This window comes from Aulonocara sp. 'chitande type north' Nkhata Bay, linkage group LG14, assembly GCF_057382095.1.
Source record: "Aulonocara sp. 'chitande type north' Nkhata Bay isolate Kocher_YH1m ecotype deep benthic linkage group LG14, A_spYH_male_GT1.1, whole genome shotgun sequence".
NCBI lineage: Eukaryota > Metazoa > Chordata > Actinopteri > Cichliformes > Cichlidae > Aulonocara > Aulonocara sp. 'chitande type north' Nkhata Bay.
In genome coordinates, this window is record NC_141357.1 from 15932697 (window position 1) to 15946992 (window position 14296).

Here is a 14296-nt window from a genome sequence, read left to right on the forward strand (position 1 = left end):
TTGGAGCTGTGATGTTATATCTGTTGCGATTTTTGCTTCCCTCTATCAGATCTCTCTTGACAAAGACATTTTTAATGTCAGTGAGAATTTTGCCTGCATTAAAGGCTATATAACCAATATAACCAAAAACTGATTCGTAAGAGATGTTTGAGATGTTTGAAAGATTACAGGCGGTACTGCAAATTTTGGTATCGATCCAATACCAAGTAAATAAAGGGCTAGTATTGTCGATACCAAGATCAGTATATGCTGATTTATGAGAATAATCATCATCAGATTGCAAATTCTTAAACACATTTTAATGACACTGTGATCACTATCATTGTTATTTTACACAAATATTAGTAAACACAATAAACCAACAATTCCGTGTTTCATGGGGTTTTTGGAGATGTGTGGGGTTTTTGCAGATGGGCTATAGGCTATAAATAAAATAGACTTGACAGTCAGTCAGACATTTTTTTATAATGTTTGAGGTATAGTTTTTCATAAAAAACTGCAGTAATTTAAGACAGTTCAGTGCAATACTGAACTCAGAGGATAGAAAGAAAGTATCGATCCTATCATGCTAGTGACCCACTACCAGCGTCGGTATTGATGTCATCGATATTTGGCTCGATCCGCCAACCTGTACCTTTCAGTGTGAAATCCTTTCTAAATTACATTCTGTTCAGTTTTTCCACATGAAGTTTTCATTTTCTAAACTTTAGTTTCATTGTAAGAATGGAGCCAGCTCGAGTAGGCAAATAACAAAGTCTCATACTCAATAACCCTGTTAGAGTCCTTGAACAGTTTTTTTTCTTCTTCGTGAGTGGTCTACATTCCCTTTCATAAGAAATTAAGGACATTGAACATTTATTTTAAAAGAATCTCCTCTACATGCAGGACTACAATGGTCTTTTTTGTTTATTTTGTTTTTTGCTCAGTTTTTTTTCTAGTTACCGTCACTTTATTGTTTTCTTTTTATTTTGTTTCTTTACCGGCTGGGTACCATGGCAACCGTGGACGTACATCTACAAAAAATAATAAATAAATAAAAAGCCCCAGCAACGAATAGTGAACGAGTTCGTATATAAACAAACTATAGTTTACCCTGCTAAACATTACAGCCTGAAACAGAGAGAGTTTGAGAAGATAGCCACGCATAGAAGCAACTTAGGTTGGTTTATTACCGTTATGGCTGTTTCATTATTTATTTTACCTCGTGTAAATTCTTATTCATGCCAGTCTGGCTTTGAACTGTGCTTTTTCTCTCAGGTAAAGAGGATTCGTGAGTGGGAGGTAGCAGGGCCTGATGATGCAGAAGGCTGTTGCCCACGAGAAGCAGGATGAAGGTATGACCAGCAGCTCTGACACCTCTATATGGTCCAGTCCCTCCGGATCATACAGTAGCTCTGATGATCCACAATACACCTCTGTGTGTGAAGACAAAGCAGATGCCATCCCATCATTTCAGTGGCAAGGATCAAAGCGGTCTAGAAGACTTGTATTTGGTAGTTTTCATATCTCAAACATCTCAATATCTAAATATTTTATATACAATTCCCTCTACCATGAGTAAAGTGTTTGGGGGTGTCCTTCCTCTTCAGGTAATAAAGCTCATGGGGGCAGCATGCAAAAGACAAACCCTACTACAAACTGCTATATGGTTAGCTTGCCTCCAATCAGGTCCCTGGAGACTCCAAAGCCAAGCCTGAAGCGCATCAGGGAGCTTGAGAACAAGGTGTGGAGTCTGCAGCAGCAGCTGTGTGAGTCCAGGGCGGAGAACAAACTCCTGAAGAACGTGCAACATCGCCACATGGTGGCACTGCAGCACTTCCAAGACTCAGAGAACAGTATTGCACAGGTGGGTTTGTGGTTTCTGCCACTAGTCTCTCTTGCTTTTCAGATTCATGTTATCAATTAACTGTATGTGTACAAAATACTGCTATTTTTCCTCATCTTTCTCTTTATAGTGCCTGTATACGTCCCTCTCACAAATAACATCAGTGTTTCTGTTATTGTCATAATATTGACCATATCTGTTCACAGATTGAAACCAAGCACAAAAACGAGGCCAGAGCTCTTCAGCATTTGCTCCGTGAGACCCGCACCTGCCGTGACAACCTAGCAAGGCAGCTGAGGAGCACAGAAGACAAAATGTTGCACACAAGGGAAGCTCTCCAGCACCTGCAGCTGCTCAGCCAGGATCACAACCTGCTGGAGCGGGAGGAGCTCACCCTGAGGCTGGCCAAAGCCTCTGCTGAGCTGGAGGAGAAGGACAAGAAGATACTGGTACGAAGGAGCAGAGAGTAGAATGATGGTGGACGATATAGCATCCTAAAAAAATATGTTTTACATTAAACATTTGCTTCTTTATTGTCTCTTCACTCTATTCTAGGACATGGAGAAGAATTTTGAGTTGTGCCAAGCTTCATTCAAGCGGCAAATAGTCACAGAGCAAAGAAAGATGAAAGAGGCGAGAAAAATACCCATCCACCTGCAACAGCAAGTATATCAGCTCACCAGAGAACTAGCGGTAAGCTGAAAGAGATGTGTGTGGTCATTCTGAGGCACCTCCCCCTGTCGCCATATAAGTCTGGGAGAAGAAAAAGTGAAAAAGTCTTGATTAGAAAAATAGCCAATGATCAACTGTAGAAACACAAGGTCTTATGCTTGGGTGTTACTAGTTAAACTCACTTGTCATTTTTCAATAAATAAATATATATATAAAAAAATATGTAAACAATTTAAAGGCGCTGACTGATGATCGGTGTGCGGTATGTTTTTTACTCATACAGTACAGAGAGCGGGAAATGGGAAAACGTAACATTTACTCCCACCGATTCCAGAACGGGTCGAGCAATAGAGGTAAAAAAAACAAAAAACAAAAAAAATCTGCCTTATCGCAGCTTGCTCATGCTTGATTGGCTGTCTGAGTGGTTTTGATTTTTAGGCAGGGAAAACAAGATGGTTCAAACAGATGGATTAGGCCTGCTCCCCATTGGCCCTGCAAGTCTTTTGGAGAATGAATATTCAGAGCATGTTCAGAGACTGGAGCAGCAGGAGAGCTCTGTGAACTGGGTATATGGTTCAGTTACTCAAAAACAGAACAACCTTCTCACATACCTGTCTTTTATCATTTTTTTATTATTTTATCAGCAAACCAATTTAAAATCTTTCTCTTGTTTCAGGGTCGTTACGGTCCAGCGCAGAAGTTTTCAGTTATAAAACGTCTAGAGAGAAAGGGTCCTGCTCATTTGTCTTTAAAAGAGAATCACCAAGACGATGCAAAGATATCTGCAAGTAAGTTACTCAATCCTAACAAAGTGACAATTCTCTAACAATATACAATCAAGAAACCAAACACTGTAAAAGGGGGGGAAAAAGAACGGTTGAAATCGTAGTAACAGAGGCATAAGTTGTTTTGGCATTTTGTCAGGTTATTCAGTATTTTTCAAATTGAAATATTTGCTTTCAGATTGCAGTGACATCAGGAGTTCAGACAACAGTCCAGAGCCTCTAAATGAAGAAGATTGTATCAAAGAAAAGGAGGAACCAGAACCCACACGGGCGCTCAATGGACCTGAATCCATAGTAAAACATCAGTTTTCAGACATCTGTTCAGATGAGAGCCCAGAAAATGAAAATAACGGAGAAGCCCCTCAGGTGCAGGAAGAGACGCGACAAACACAGCACGAAAGCACAATGGCCTTTACTTTAGAGAGGTGTCTGAATCGAGCAGCACCGAAGAGAAAAGAAAGCAGAATCCCCAGAATCAGAAGCAGCTACACCTTCAAACAGACCACAGAGAACCTGCACTGTGGAAGACCAGCATACAGCACTGAGGACTTGAGCCCACAGGAAAGCTCTGAGGTGGAGATCCTCAGTAGAATTCCTGAGCTTCATCTACCAGATGAGAAAACTGATGGAGGTGGAGCACACAGCTCTTAGACTGAATAAAGTGCAATTGAAAGGAAAGTGCAGGCTAGCTCATCATATGATTATTATGCAGCTACCATAGAGAAACTCCTTTCTGCATCATAACACACACAGTATGACTTTCTGAAACGTATTAACAGCCTGTAAACTAATGTTTTTCTACTCCAGACTCTTTATTTCAGTCGTTATTTCATTACAGTAATGTTTTACTGCCCAATTTGCTTTGGTTGGCTCATTCCCAGGTAAAGGTAAAATAACAAAACACATCTTTTTTTTTCTTCTTTTTAATAAAAATTAATTTCCACATTTCCATACCACTGTTTCAAAGCAATATACACACAATCAAATAACCACATAATTATAAAACAATGATAACAATGATAACACTTTTTATAGTAAACTTCTGCTGCAATTCGAGATCACCAAAATGCACTGCATTATTTTAACGTTCTTTGCTAGGAACAGCTGACTGAAAACGACAAAACAAAAACTGCAGCGTTCGTCATCAAAGGAAACTGTTGAACACAGGATTAGGAAACACTCTAGCTGACAGCATTCAGAGCCAGAGTAACTACTTTGTTGCAAACCACCAACCAGCATGTGATTCCTACTCCACCTGAAAAAGAAAAACAACAAAACAAACAGCTCATTGATGGAGCTTGACTCCAGGCGGAAAAGAACAGCACATATTGATACACTACATGCATCATATTGTATAAAATCTACATATTGCAGAATACCTGCACTGAAGTGAAATGAATTAGGTTTTATTATCAGTGGATAATAAAATCATCATGATTTCTATTAAACTATAAGCTATGTGTAATTTTGTTTGTTTGTTTTATTAATAATGAAGCTGTTATGGATTTACCATCCACTTGATTAGGTATACCTATTCAACTGCTCCTCAACACAATTATCTATTCAGCTAATCACATGGCAACAACTCCATGAATTTAGGCATGAAGCTACGTGAAACATGACATGCTAAAGTTCAAAATGGGAACCAGAATTGGAATGAAAGCTGATTTAAGTGTCTCTGAATGCGGCATGGTTAGTGTCAGATGTGTTGGTCTGAGTATTTCAGGGATCAAGCACACTATACCCATCTTTTAATGGCTGTTTCCAACAGAATAAAATGCCATGTCACAAATCATCTCAAACTTTTTTTAAACATGACAGTGAGTTCGCTGTACTCAAATGGCCTCCACGGTCACCAAATCTCAGCTCAATAGTGCAGCTTTGGAATGTGGTAGAACAGGAGAGTCACATCAAGGACGTGCAGCTTGTGTGCATTCAGTGTATACTACAGGCTATGCTATCTAACACAAACCTGCCACTCCTGTTGGGAAAGCCACGAGGCGCTCCACGGGAGCAATCCATCTACTTGGTACCACAGTCACTGGATCAGAGTAATACTTCCATATCAATGAAATCATCAGCGCAGCCTGACAAGAAAAAACAAAACAACAAAAACAGACATATACTGTCAATAACGGCAAATAAGCTGATTCAGCTACCAAAAAACGATTATCTGGAGGTTTTGGCCAGTGCTATAGACTCACAACTAAATTAAAATACATTCATGCTTCTACTCGAAACCTCCACCTACCTGCAGTATGTAAAAAACAATGCTCACAACCCACTTCATTTTGGCTTGTTGAGCGGTTCTTGATTTGACTACAATAGACAAGAAATATGCAACTGTTAGTCTCAACATATTAATTTTTCTTTATTTTGTAGTGATACTGCCAGTTCCTTTAAATCAGACGGAACTGTCATTTTGTTTCACTTTATTATTTGACCATCCCATGTCCAGGGAACTGAAACCAGGATAAATTCCTTTTTTTAACCAGTCACAGGGTAACAGGGAAAGTATTAGTCCATTCTTTATATGGTCTTTGTTAATACCAACATTACACAAAGTAAATCTTTGCTTAAATGTAAACAGACAGCACTATTACTTTTTATTCAAGAATCAGGTGAAGACTAGAGTCAACACTTTGAGAATCACAAGACAGTGCGGTCAGAATAAAATCAAAATAGAGAAGAGCCTGGGTGTAATGCTGATTGTACAATAATTTAAAATTGACAATGTGCAGGTTTTGGAATAGGTCAGCAAAGAAACAGTCTTTAGCAGCCTTTGTATTGCTAAGTAAGTTATCACACAGAATAGACAGTGTTTCTTTACCAGATTGTCTGGGGTCAACCAACCAAAACAAGAGAGAATGAACAAGAGAGGTGAAGAGAAGAGGGCAGGCAGGTTGGAGTGGATGGAGACAAGTGTCAGGGGTGATATGTGACAGAAGGATAGCAACAAGAGTGAAAGGGAAGGTTCATAAGATGGGAGTAAGATCTGCTATGATGTATTGTTTGGAGACGGTGGTGCTGACAAAAAGACGGGAGCTCAAGCTGGTGGTGGCAGAACTGAAGATGGGAGTGACCAAGATTGACAGGTCTGCAGTCTGGAGATATGGTTAGAGGCAAGCTAACATGGTTTAGACAAGGTTTTAGACATGTGCAGAGGAAGCTGAGTGGATATGCTGGATGAAATGATGTTTAATATGGAGTTGCCAGGCAGGATGAAAAGTGGAAGACCACAGAGAAGACTGATGGATTCAGTGAAGGAACACATGCAGAGGGTTGGTGTGACAGAAGTGGATGCTAATCCTGAGGCTATGGGGCCAAAAACAGTTACTTACCTCTAAAATCCCCCAAATATGTCTTCTGACTGATAATTTATAACATGTAAATCTACATTAATAGACATTCACATCTGTGGAAGACATAATATATGCCCTTTCAGAGTACCTACTACATATTTTCTGCTGTGTTCCATAAAGAAAAAGCAATTCGTTTTAACTTTTTAGAGCTCATCACTCTGTTGCAGTAAACTTCATTTTGAGGCTCCTGTCACACCATCCATCCTCTGAATGTCAGTAGGCACTTTTAAATCTCACCATGTGTTTTCAGCTTGTCTGTTGTCTTGTTGATTTTGCGCTCCAGTCTGGCATATCTAGCAAACTCATCCATCATGCTAATGGAGGACTGCTCCTTCTTCATCTCTTGGATTTCAGCCCTCATCTCACTCTCCTGCTCAGCATCTTTCTGCACCATCTTTGAGAGCTTGAAGAAGAGGGAAAAATACTATCACTGAGCAGCCTGGGCCTGATTGAAATTTTTTATAATTACAGTAGTAGTCCCTATTAGGCAGTCTAATCAGCACCTACGAATGTCAGTTTAACACTTTCCATGAGGATTTCCATGAGGCAACCTTTCGAGCTACAAACAATCTTTAGCCGTAAAGCTAAGCTGTAAACAGTTTCTTAACATTAAAGCAGGACATTTGGCGATAAAGGAGGAAAAGGAATCCCAGTTAAATGCAGCAACTACTGGATTCTCGGTGAAACCCCACCCTCTGGTTGTAGCTCTGCTATAACTGAGGAGGTACAGCAGCTATAAGTTAGCTTGACAGACGGCTAAGCTAGTCAACAACAATCCACCGTGTGTCCGACGAGGACACAGATAATAATATACCGGCATTCAAACAACTTTAACAACAACCATATATGCAAACAATAACTCCTACTCACGAAGGAAGATATGGTCGGCAGAAGGATTTTCATAAGATTGCAGAGAAAAACCGAGCCAAGCACCAGGAGCCATGCATAACCGGCCGCCATGTTTGTTTCCTTTCTCCTCCACTCAGCCTCCTCCTTGTTGCAGCTGTTGAGCGACTGGACTGCTCGGTGCACTGACTTTAATAATTATCCCACTAAAGACGGGACATGCTGTTAGTAATTACGACTCTCTTTAAACACTAAAATAATGTAACGTGCATATATATGGCGTCCTCTATAATAAATGACTGGATAGGAAAATGGGGGAAATGCAGGATCTATTTATTTATTTTTATATTCTTCTTTGTTTATGTAAACTATATCTCAAACTCACCATTTGCCATGCATTATTCAAACCCTACACGTACACACACAACTAATACACCCTGCGAGCAGGTTATAAGCGGTTATAAAGTTAGATAAGGCCTGGATTGACTGATTGGCACACTGTCCTGCCCACACAGGTGAAGATGTTGTGTTTCAAAAATATGCTGCCTCATCCTCAAAGCCAATCACAGGAAGCAGTGGGCGGGGGCTCTGTCTTCCTGGTAGGTTGGTAGGATAAGGGATAAAATATACCGAGAGGGGGATCCAATCCGGTTTGAGCTAGTTCTGGTACTGCTCGGACGTTTATGTTAAGTTACAGACTGCAGCTGGTGGGAGGTGTAGGCAGAGGTAGCTGGGCTGACAAAACAACAACAAGTCCTCCTTTTGTTTGTGTAACTGTTAAAAGAAAGGCAGTGTTCCCTTTTTTTTTTTAATTCCTGCCGTGCAACCTAAGCAACAATGGGAAGGAAGAAAGTAAGTGGAAAGAAAATGTGTGCTTTACGTTTGGGTCGGCATGATGCAGAAATAGCGTTTTAAGAAACTGTAGCAGTTGTTTTGTGGTGTTAATACACGTATGCAGGAGCAATGCAACACGCTACGGCGTGTCCATGTGCGTGCCGTGGAGTCCACCTTTTCCTGCGCTCAGGTCTGTCTTGTCTCACTCGGCTGATACAGGGAAGTGGCGCCTTTTTACTTAGTACTGCTTTTTTCGCTCTCTTCCCCCAGTCCAGTTTAAAGCTTCTGTTTTGTAAAATGTGTGCCCGGCTGAGTTTTAATAATCACCAACTGTGCGCTGAAACAAAGGGGTGTAACCACCGTCGAGGCGCACAGGTTGGCATTTCGAGGAAATTTCTTTCGTAATTGCCTCCTTATTAATTAATTTATTTACTTGTGCTCTGGGTTGCACGCGTGCCGTTTCAGGTACCAGCTGCACCTTCGGTCACGTGTCGCGTTTTTTAGCCGCATTTGTGGCCAAATTTGGCGGAGATTTTGACCTCAGGCGAGTGTGCGCGCACTGGAAGGCTGGTGCGCGTCACTCCTGAGGTGTGCAGTCCCTTCTCCCCCTCTCTCTGGTTAGGCTCGTTAATGGCAGTTGATGGATCCTCGACAGCACAGCGACACATCTGGCCGTTTTGATGTCAAGCGGAGCTCTGTTAGTAATGGAGGATGGTCTTATTTTTTCAGTTTAGTCACGCTGGTGATATAAACAGTGACAGCAGGCGGAGCGAGTCCACTCCTTATTTGTTGTGTCCACGGAGCTGCTGTTGCTCTGTGGGAAATAAACTGGCACCCGCCAGATCCTTTGAGTCAGCTCAAAAACGTGATCCTCCCCACGTACAGATTGCATAATTTCTTTGTGACTTGAAGGGAAGGAGAAGTGCCCATCCCCCCCCCCCACCATCCCCACCTCTTTGCGTTACACACCCACTTTAGCTCACTCATGAATGGTTGTTGGTTTTGGCTCATTATGTTTCTTCCCCCCTCACTCTCTTGTCTTTTTCAGGCTACCACTGATGCAGATGCAAGTGCAGAGGTTAGTATTTCCACTAATAAATTCAAAACTAATGCTGATACCCAGAATAAGATTGATGCTTCATAGCCAGCTCAGTGCATCCCAGTCTTAATCGGAGTTTTGAGACCGATCGTAAATTGGATGGGTTTTAAAGTGCAAGTTACATTGAGTTTGTGCAGCCCAAATTGTTCTTGTTTACCTGGTTTGTCTTAAATGAGTGCACAGGTAAAGAGTTTAGTGTTTCTAATACCCTAAAACAGTAAACTATTCGTTCAATTTATTTCATTTAGGGAAAAAAGGAAGGACAAAAAAATACTATACAGAATAAAGCAAATTACACTCTGATAATGCTCCACCTATGCTGATTCAGTATACATATTGAATAGGAGCAGGAAGAAGTGCACACTTGTTTAATTCCACCCCTTCTCCTTAAGTTGGCAATTAATATTTATCCAGCTTCCTTACTGATTATAAACCTAAATAATAGCAATATAGATATTGCTAATGCTAAATTTGCAGCATGAATCAAAACAAACTCCCATAATGCAAAGTTTCATCTTTGCTCCCTTAAAGGACAAATAATGAAGAGCATACAGAGTGCAATTATATCCACAGTGTGTCTTTGTCCCCTGTCCTGTAACCTCGAACCAGTCACGGCAGATGGCCCCACCCCTCCTTTAGCCTTTCTGTCGAGGTTTCTTCCTGTTAAAAGGGAGTTTTTCATTCCCACTGTCATCAAGTGCTTGGAAATTGGGGATTGTCTGATTGTTGGGGTTTTCTCTATTATTGCAACATCTTTACATTACAGTATAAAGAATCCTTAGGTGTCCTGTTGTGATTTGGTGGTATGTAAATAAAATGGCATGTCTGAAACACATGCTGGAAGTTCCTACTTCCCTTTGTGGGCTCATTGTGTCATTGTAGCACCTCTCATTGAGTAACACGGTTTGTTTTTTTTTCCATCATAAATGCGTGGGGGGGGGCTTCTCTTCCGGAGTGCTTAACTGAATTAATGTGGCCTTCTGTGTTTTGTTTTGTTTTTCTTTGTTTTTTCTTCAGCCAAGGAGAAAGTCTCAGAGGTTATCAGAGGTAAGTCTACAAAGCTCAGCAACGGCCTTGACAGATTAATCTGTGGATTTTCTCATTGCTGTGTTTGTAATTTTGGAACATCATTGTGTGTTACAGAAAGAGACGCAACCAAAACCCCAGCCAGAAAAGACAAAGGTAAAAGCCAAATCTTACCATTGCACACGTCCGCTATAACCACATAAAATGCACAGCAGGTTCATGATGCTTGGTTTGTTAATGACACCACAGGCACCCCCCAAGACCAAAAAGGTGAAAGAGGCAACCAAGACAGAGGAGAAAAAAGAAGAACCTCAGGCAGAAAAGGAAGAGGTGCCAGCAGAAAATGGAGAGGCCAAAGCTGATGAGGTATTCTAAGTTTCCCTCTTTTGTGAGCGCCACGTGACATTTACACTGTCGCAAAACAGAACAAAATAAAAGTGTGTTTTCTCCGTTCTCCAGCAGGCCGCAGCCGCAGACGAAAAGGACGCCAAGGCTGAAGAGGAGGAGAAAGCAGCAGAGTAGTCGTGTTGCCACTGAACTAACTCGTCAATGCTCCCTGTACCTCCTTTGTTGTAAAATGCAGAGAATATTTTTATCTACTATTTTCTTAAGACAGCAGTGTTTTTAGGGATATGATTGCTTTTTTTAAGAATAGTATGGTTTCCATTCAGTATCACGGCTTCTGTGAAGGGAAAGTTTATTGTGTCCTTGTGATCTTTTTGTCTTGTGTTTAATTTCTTTGTCTTTTTTAAAGCCTGTTTACCCGAGACATTTCAGAGGTACCATTTTGGAACTTTGTAACCGGTTTTGGAAAATGCATCAAAATTCTGTGCTGGATGGGTAATCGTTTGAAAGTTGTGTTCTATGTTAAGTAATGCCTTGCTCATGTTCATTATCATCACAGGAAGTCGTTGGGTTAATTTTTATGTTATTGTGTATTTGAGACCAATACGATTGATCCATGTTTTCTGCTTTGCTTTAAACTAAATGCATTAGAGTTGTACTTCTGACTTTTTTCCTATTGTGAAATCTGTTTGGTTTGGGGATTTCTCTACTAATGTAGTTTCCTCCTTTAAACAAAACAAGTTTCCTTTTGTTATAAATGGTATAAAATACCAATTAAAGTGAGGACTGATTTAACCATGCATTTCTCAGCCATTGTGTACTGTATTTGGCCAGAGGGATTTATTTTAAATGACCTATTTCAGATGTTTCTATTGTAAACCACTTAAATTATAGATATTAGAAATTCCTCAAACTAAAATGCCTAAGTTACTAATTGTTGCTTTTTCATTTTTTTTAGATTTCTCAGTTAATTTGATAAGAGAATCACTGAAGATCACTTTATAAAGATGGTGACATTTACACTGATCAGGAATAACATTATGACCACAGGTGAAGTAAATAACAGTGATTAAATCTCCATCATAGCACCTGATGGTGGGTGGGTTATATTAGGGAGCAAATTAACATCTTGTCCTCAAACTCGATGTGTTGGGGGCAGGAAAAATGGACGAGCGTAAGGATTTGAGCGAGTCTGTCAAAGGGCCATATTGTGATGGCTAGATGACTGGGTCAGTCGATCTCCAAAACTTCAGCTCTTGTGGGGCATTACTGGTCTGCAGTGGTCCATGGTGAACCAGCAACAGGGTCATGGGTGGTCATGGTTAATTGATCTGCGTGGTAAATGAAGGCTGCCCTGTGTGGTCAGATCCAATAGATGAGTTGCTGTTGCTCACATTGCCAAAAAATGTTAATGCTAATTTTGATGGAAAGGTTTCAGAATACACAGTCGGTTGCTGTTTGTTGCATATGGTGTTTAATAACCTCAGACTTTAAAGGCTGCCCATGCTGACCCCCAAAAGTACCAACAATGGGCGCTTGACCATCAGAACTGGAGCACAGAGCAATGGAATGGAGGTGGCTTGGAAACAGTATTCCCAGATAGCTATGGGCTCTTTCAACAGGATAATGAGCCATGCCACACAGCAGAATGATTTGAGGAGCATGAGTTTGAGGTGTTGACTTGACCTCCAAATTCCCCAAATCTCAATTCAATCAAGCATCTGTTTGATGTGCTGGACAACTGTCTGGTCTATGAAGGCCCCACCTAGCATCTTGCAGAACAAAAATGACCTATTGCTAACATTTTGGTGCCAAATACCATAGCACACCTTCAGGGGTCTAGTTGAGTCCATGCCTCAATGGGTCAGAGTTATTTTGGCATCGAAAGGGGGACCAACACAACATTAGGCACATCGTGTTACGACTGATCAGTGTAAATATCTGACCATTGTGCTTGGGGTGTTTGGTACTGAGCTCCTGAGCCCCTACTGTACACACAGTTTGGCCCAAGATTTTCTATGTAATTATTGATTATGTACGTTCAAAGTTGCATTTGCTCATCAGCTAAAAATAATTAAGATCTTGAACCTTGACAGTGGCACAGAACCACTTTAAAAAAAACCTTTTGCAATTCTCCACATAGAATAGAATGCCCTTATTGTCACTATACAGTTGTACAATGAGATACAGAGCATCTCCTACGCTATATACATATGGACAGTATTAACATAGGGAAAAAGATATATATATATATATATATATATATATATATATATATATATATATATATATATAAAATGTACAAATAAACAAGCCGGTTTTTATAAAAAAAAGTAATATGTAATAAATAGTGTTGTGTATATACAGTTGAGTTATTGCACATAGAATTGGCATTGCACAGCGGTGGTCCATAGAGGAAGTGGAAAGAAAAAAAATTGGGGGGGATGTGTAATCGGTGCATGTGTGAGTTCAGGGTGGTTATGGCTTTGGGGAAGAAACTGTTTTTGAGTCTGTGGGTTTTTGTGCTGATGCACCTGTAGCGCTTCCCTGAGGGAAGCAGGCTGAACATATTGAAACCAGGGTGGGAGCTGTCCTTGATAATGTTTGCTGCTCTGCTGAGGCAGCGGGAGGAATAAATGTCCATCAGGGAGGGGAGAGGGCAGCCGATGATCTTTTGTGCTGTCTTGACTACACTCTGAAGCCTCACTCTATCCGCCTTGGTGCAGCTGCGTACCATACCGTGATGCAGTAGGTTAGCAGGCTCTCAATGGACGAGCAGTAGAAGGTCAGCAGCAGGTTGGAGTTCAGCTTGTACTTCCTGAGGACTCTCAGGAAGTGCAGTCGCTGTTGGGCCTTCTTGACGACCGCTGAGATGATGTCTGTCCAGGAGATGTCAGCAGAGATGAGGACACCAAGGAACCGGAAGGTGTGGACCCTCTGCACACACTCCCCGTTGATGTAAAGGGGGGCCAAGTCGGTGCTGTGTCTCCTGAAGTCAACAATGAGCTCTTTGGTTTTCTTAGTGTTCAGTACATGATATACTTGGCATGCTGGGAAATAGACCAGTCCTTTTAAAGTGCTTTATTACTCTAACCTTTTGGATAGGTTAAAGAACCAGTTGTTATGTACCACTACTAGTAAAAGTTATAATTTTATTTTTAAGAAGAAAATCATGGTGAACAACATCTGTGGCCTGCATCTCTCGGTCAGCAATGATTTTCTTCCTGTGACCTCTCCCTCAGCCACATAAGTCAGTCCTCAAACTATATATATATGACGATCAAAGAAAAGAGACCACAGAGAAGATACGTTGGCTCATAACTTGTACTAAGTGTACATGTCAAAATATACAAACACACAGTCAAATAAACGGTCCTATTTTTATTCCTGCATACACACTTTCATACATACTTTAGAAAAACAAGAGCCAAAAATAATGGGCGCAAGTTTAGGAAAAGATTACCCACATGATCAGAGAGGGCAAATGCAGTAGTTCTGCTAT

General features: G+C 40.8%; 2 protein-coding genes and 1 long non-coding RNA gene across 4 annotated transcripts; 2 read left to right on the forward strand and 1 right to left on the reverse strand.

Annotated features, from left to right (window-relative positions):
- The first annotated feature begins 982 nt into the window (after window positions 1–982).
- On the forward strand, window positions 983–3952 carry LOC147314328 (uncharacterized). 2 transcript variants are annotated; one of them, XM_086261201.1, is made up of 9 exons: window positions 983–1159; window positions 1258–1334; window positions 1590–1846; window positions 2032–2274; window positions 2381–2518; window positions 2781–2850; window positions 2936–3063; window positions 3174–3285; window positions 3461–3952. In XM_086261201.1, exons 2-9 carry the CDS (start codon window positions 1295–1297, stop codon window positions 3931–3933), a joined length of 1461 nt encoding a protein of 486 aa, XP_086117327.1. In that variant the 5' UTR covers window positions 983–1159; window positions 1258–1294; the 3' UTR covers window positions 3934–3952. The 2 variants fall into 2 exon arrangements, with proteins under 2 accessions (XP_086117327.1, XP_086117326.1); XM_086261200.1 differs by having other exon boundaries at window positions 987–1159; window positions 1258–1493.
- A 145-nt stretch (window positions 3953–4097) lies between these two features.
- get1 (guided entry of tail-anchored proteins factor 1) lies at window positions 4098–7987 on the reverse strand. The gene is made up of 6 exons (XM_086261205.1): window positions 7876–7987; window positions 7515–7696; window positions 6882–7047; window positions 5534–5601; window positions 5255–5369; window positions 4098–4537 (listed from the first exon to the last, which is right to left on the reverse strand). Exons 2-6 carry the CDS (start codon window positions 7602–7604, stop codon window positions 4464–4466), a joined length of 513 nt encoding a protein of 170 aa, XP_086117331.1. The 5' UTR covers window positions 7605–7696; window positions 7876–7987; the 3' UTR covers window positions 4098–4463.
- A 130-nt stretch (window positions 7988–8117) lies between these two features.
- LOC147314330 (uncharacterized) lies at window positions 8118–11594 on the forward strand. Its single transcript, XR_015124646.1, has 6 exons — window positions 8118–8342; window positions 9373–9402; window positions 10441–10470; window positions 10567–10605; window positions 10699–10815; window positions 10909–11594. It is a non-coding gene; the product is annotated as an uncharacterized LOC147314330 (long non-coding RNA).
- The last annotated feature ends 2702 nt before the right edge of the window (window positions 11595–14296 follow it).

Excerpts from the sequence above, each read along its gene's own strand:
- get1 (XM_086261205.1), bottom strand. The coding sequence starts at position 7,604 with ATGGCGGCCGGTTATGCATGGCTCCTGGTGCTTGGCTCGGTTTTTCTC. Across the intron at positions 5,370-5,533 it reads TTGTTTTTTACATACTGCAG|GCTGCGCTGATGATTTCATT; the intron begins GTAGGTGGAGGT and ends TTTTCTTGTCAG. Across the intron at positions 4,538-5,254 it reads TTTCCCAACAGGAGTGGCAG|GTGGAGTAGGAATCACATGC; the intron begins GTTTGTGTTAGA and ends TTTCTTTTTCAG.
- LOC147314328 (XM_086261200.1), top strand. The coding sequence starts at position 1,295 with ATGATGCAGAAGGCTGTTGCCCACGAGAAGCAGGATGAAGGTATGACC. Across the intron at positions 2,851-2,935 it reads GAACGGGTCGAGCAATAGAG|GCAGGGAAAACAAGATGGTT; the intron begins GTAAAAAAAACA and ends TTTGATTTTTAG. Across the intron at positions 3,286-3,460 it reads CGATGCAAAGATATCTGCAA|ATTGCAGTGACATCAGGAGT; the intron begins GTAAGTTACTCA and ends ATTTGCTTTCAG.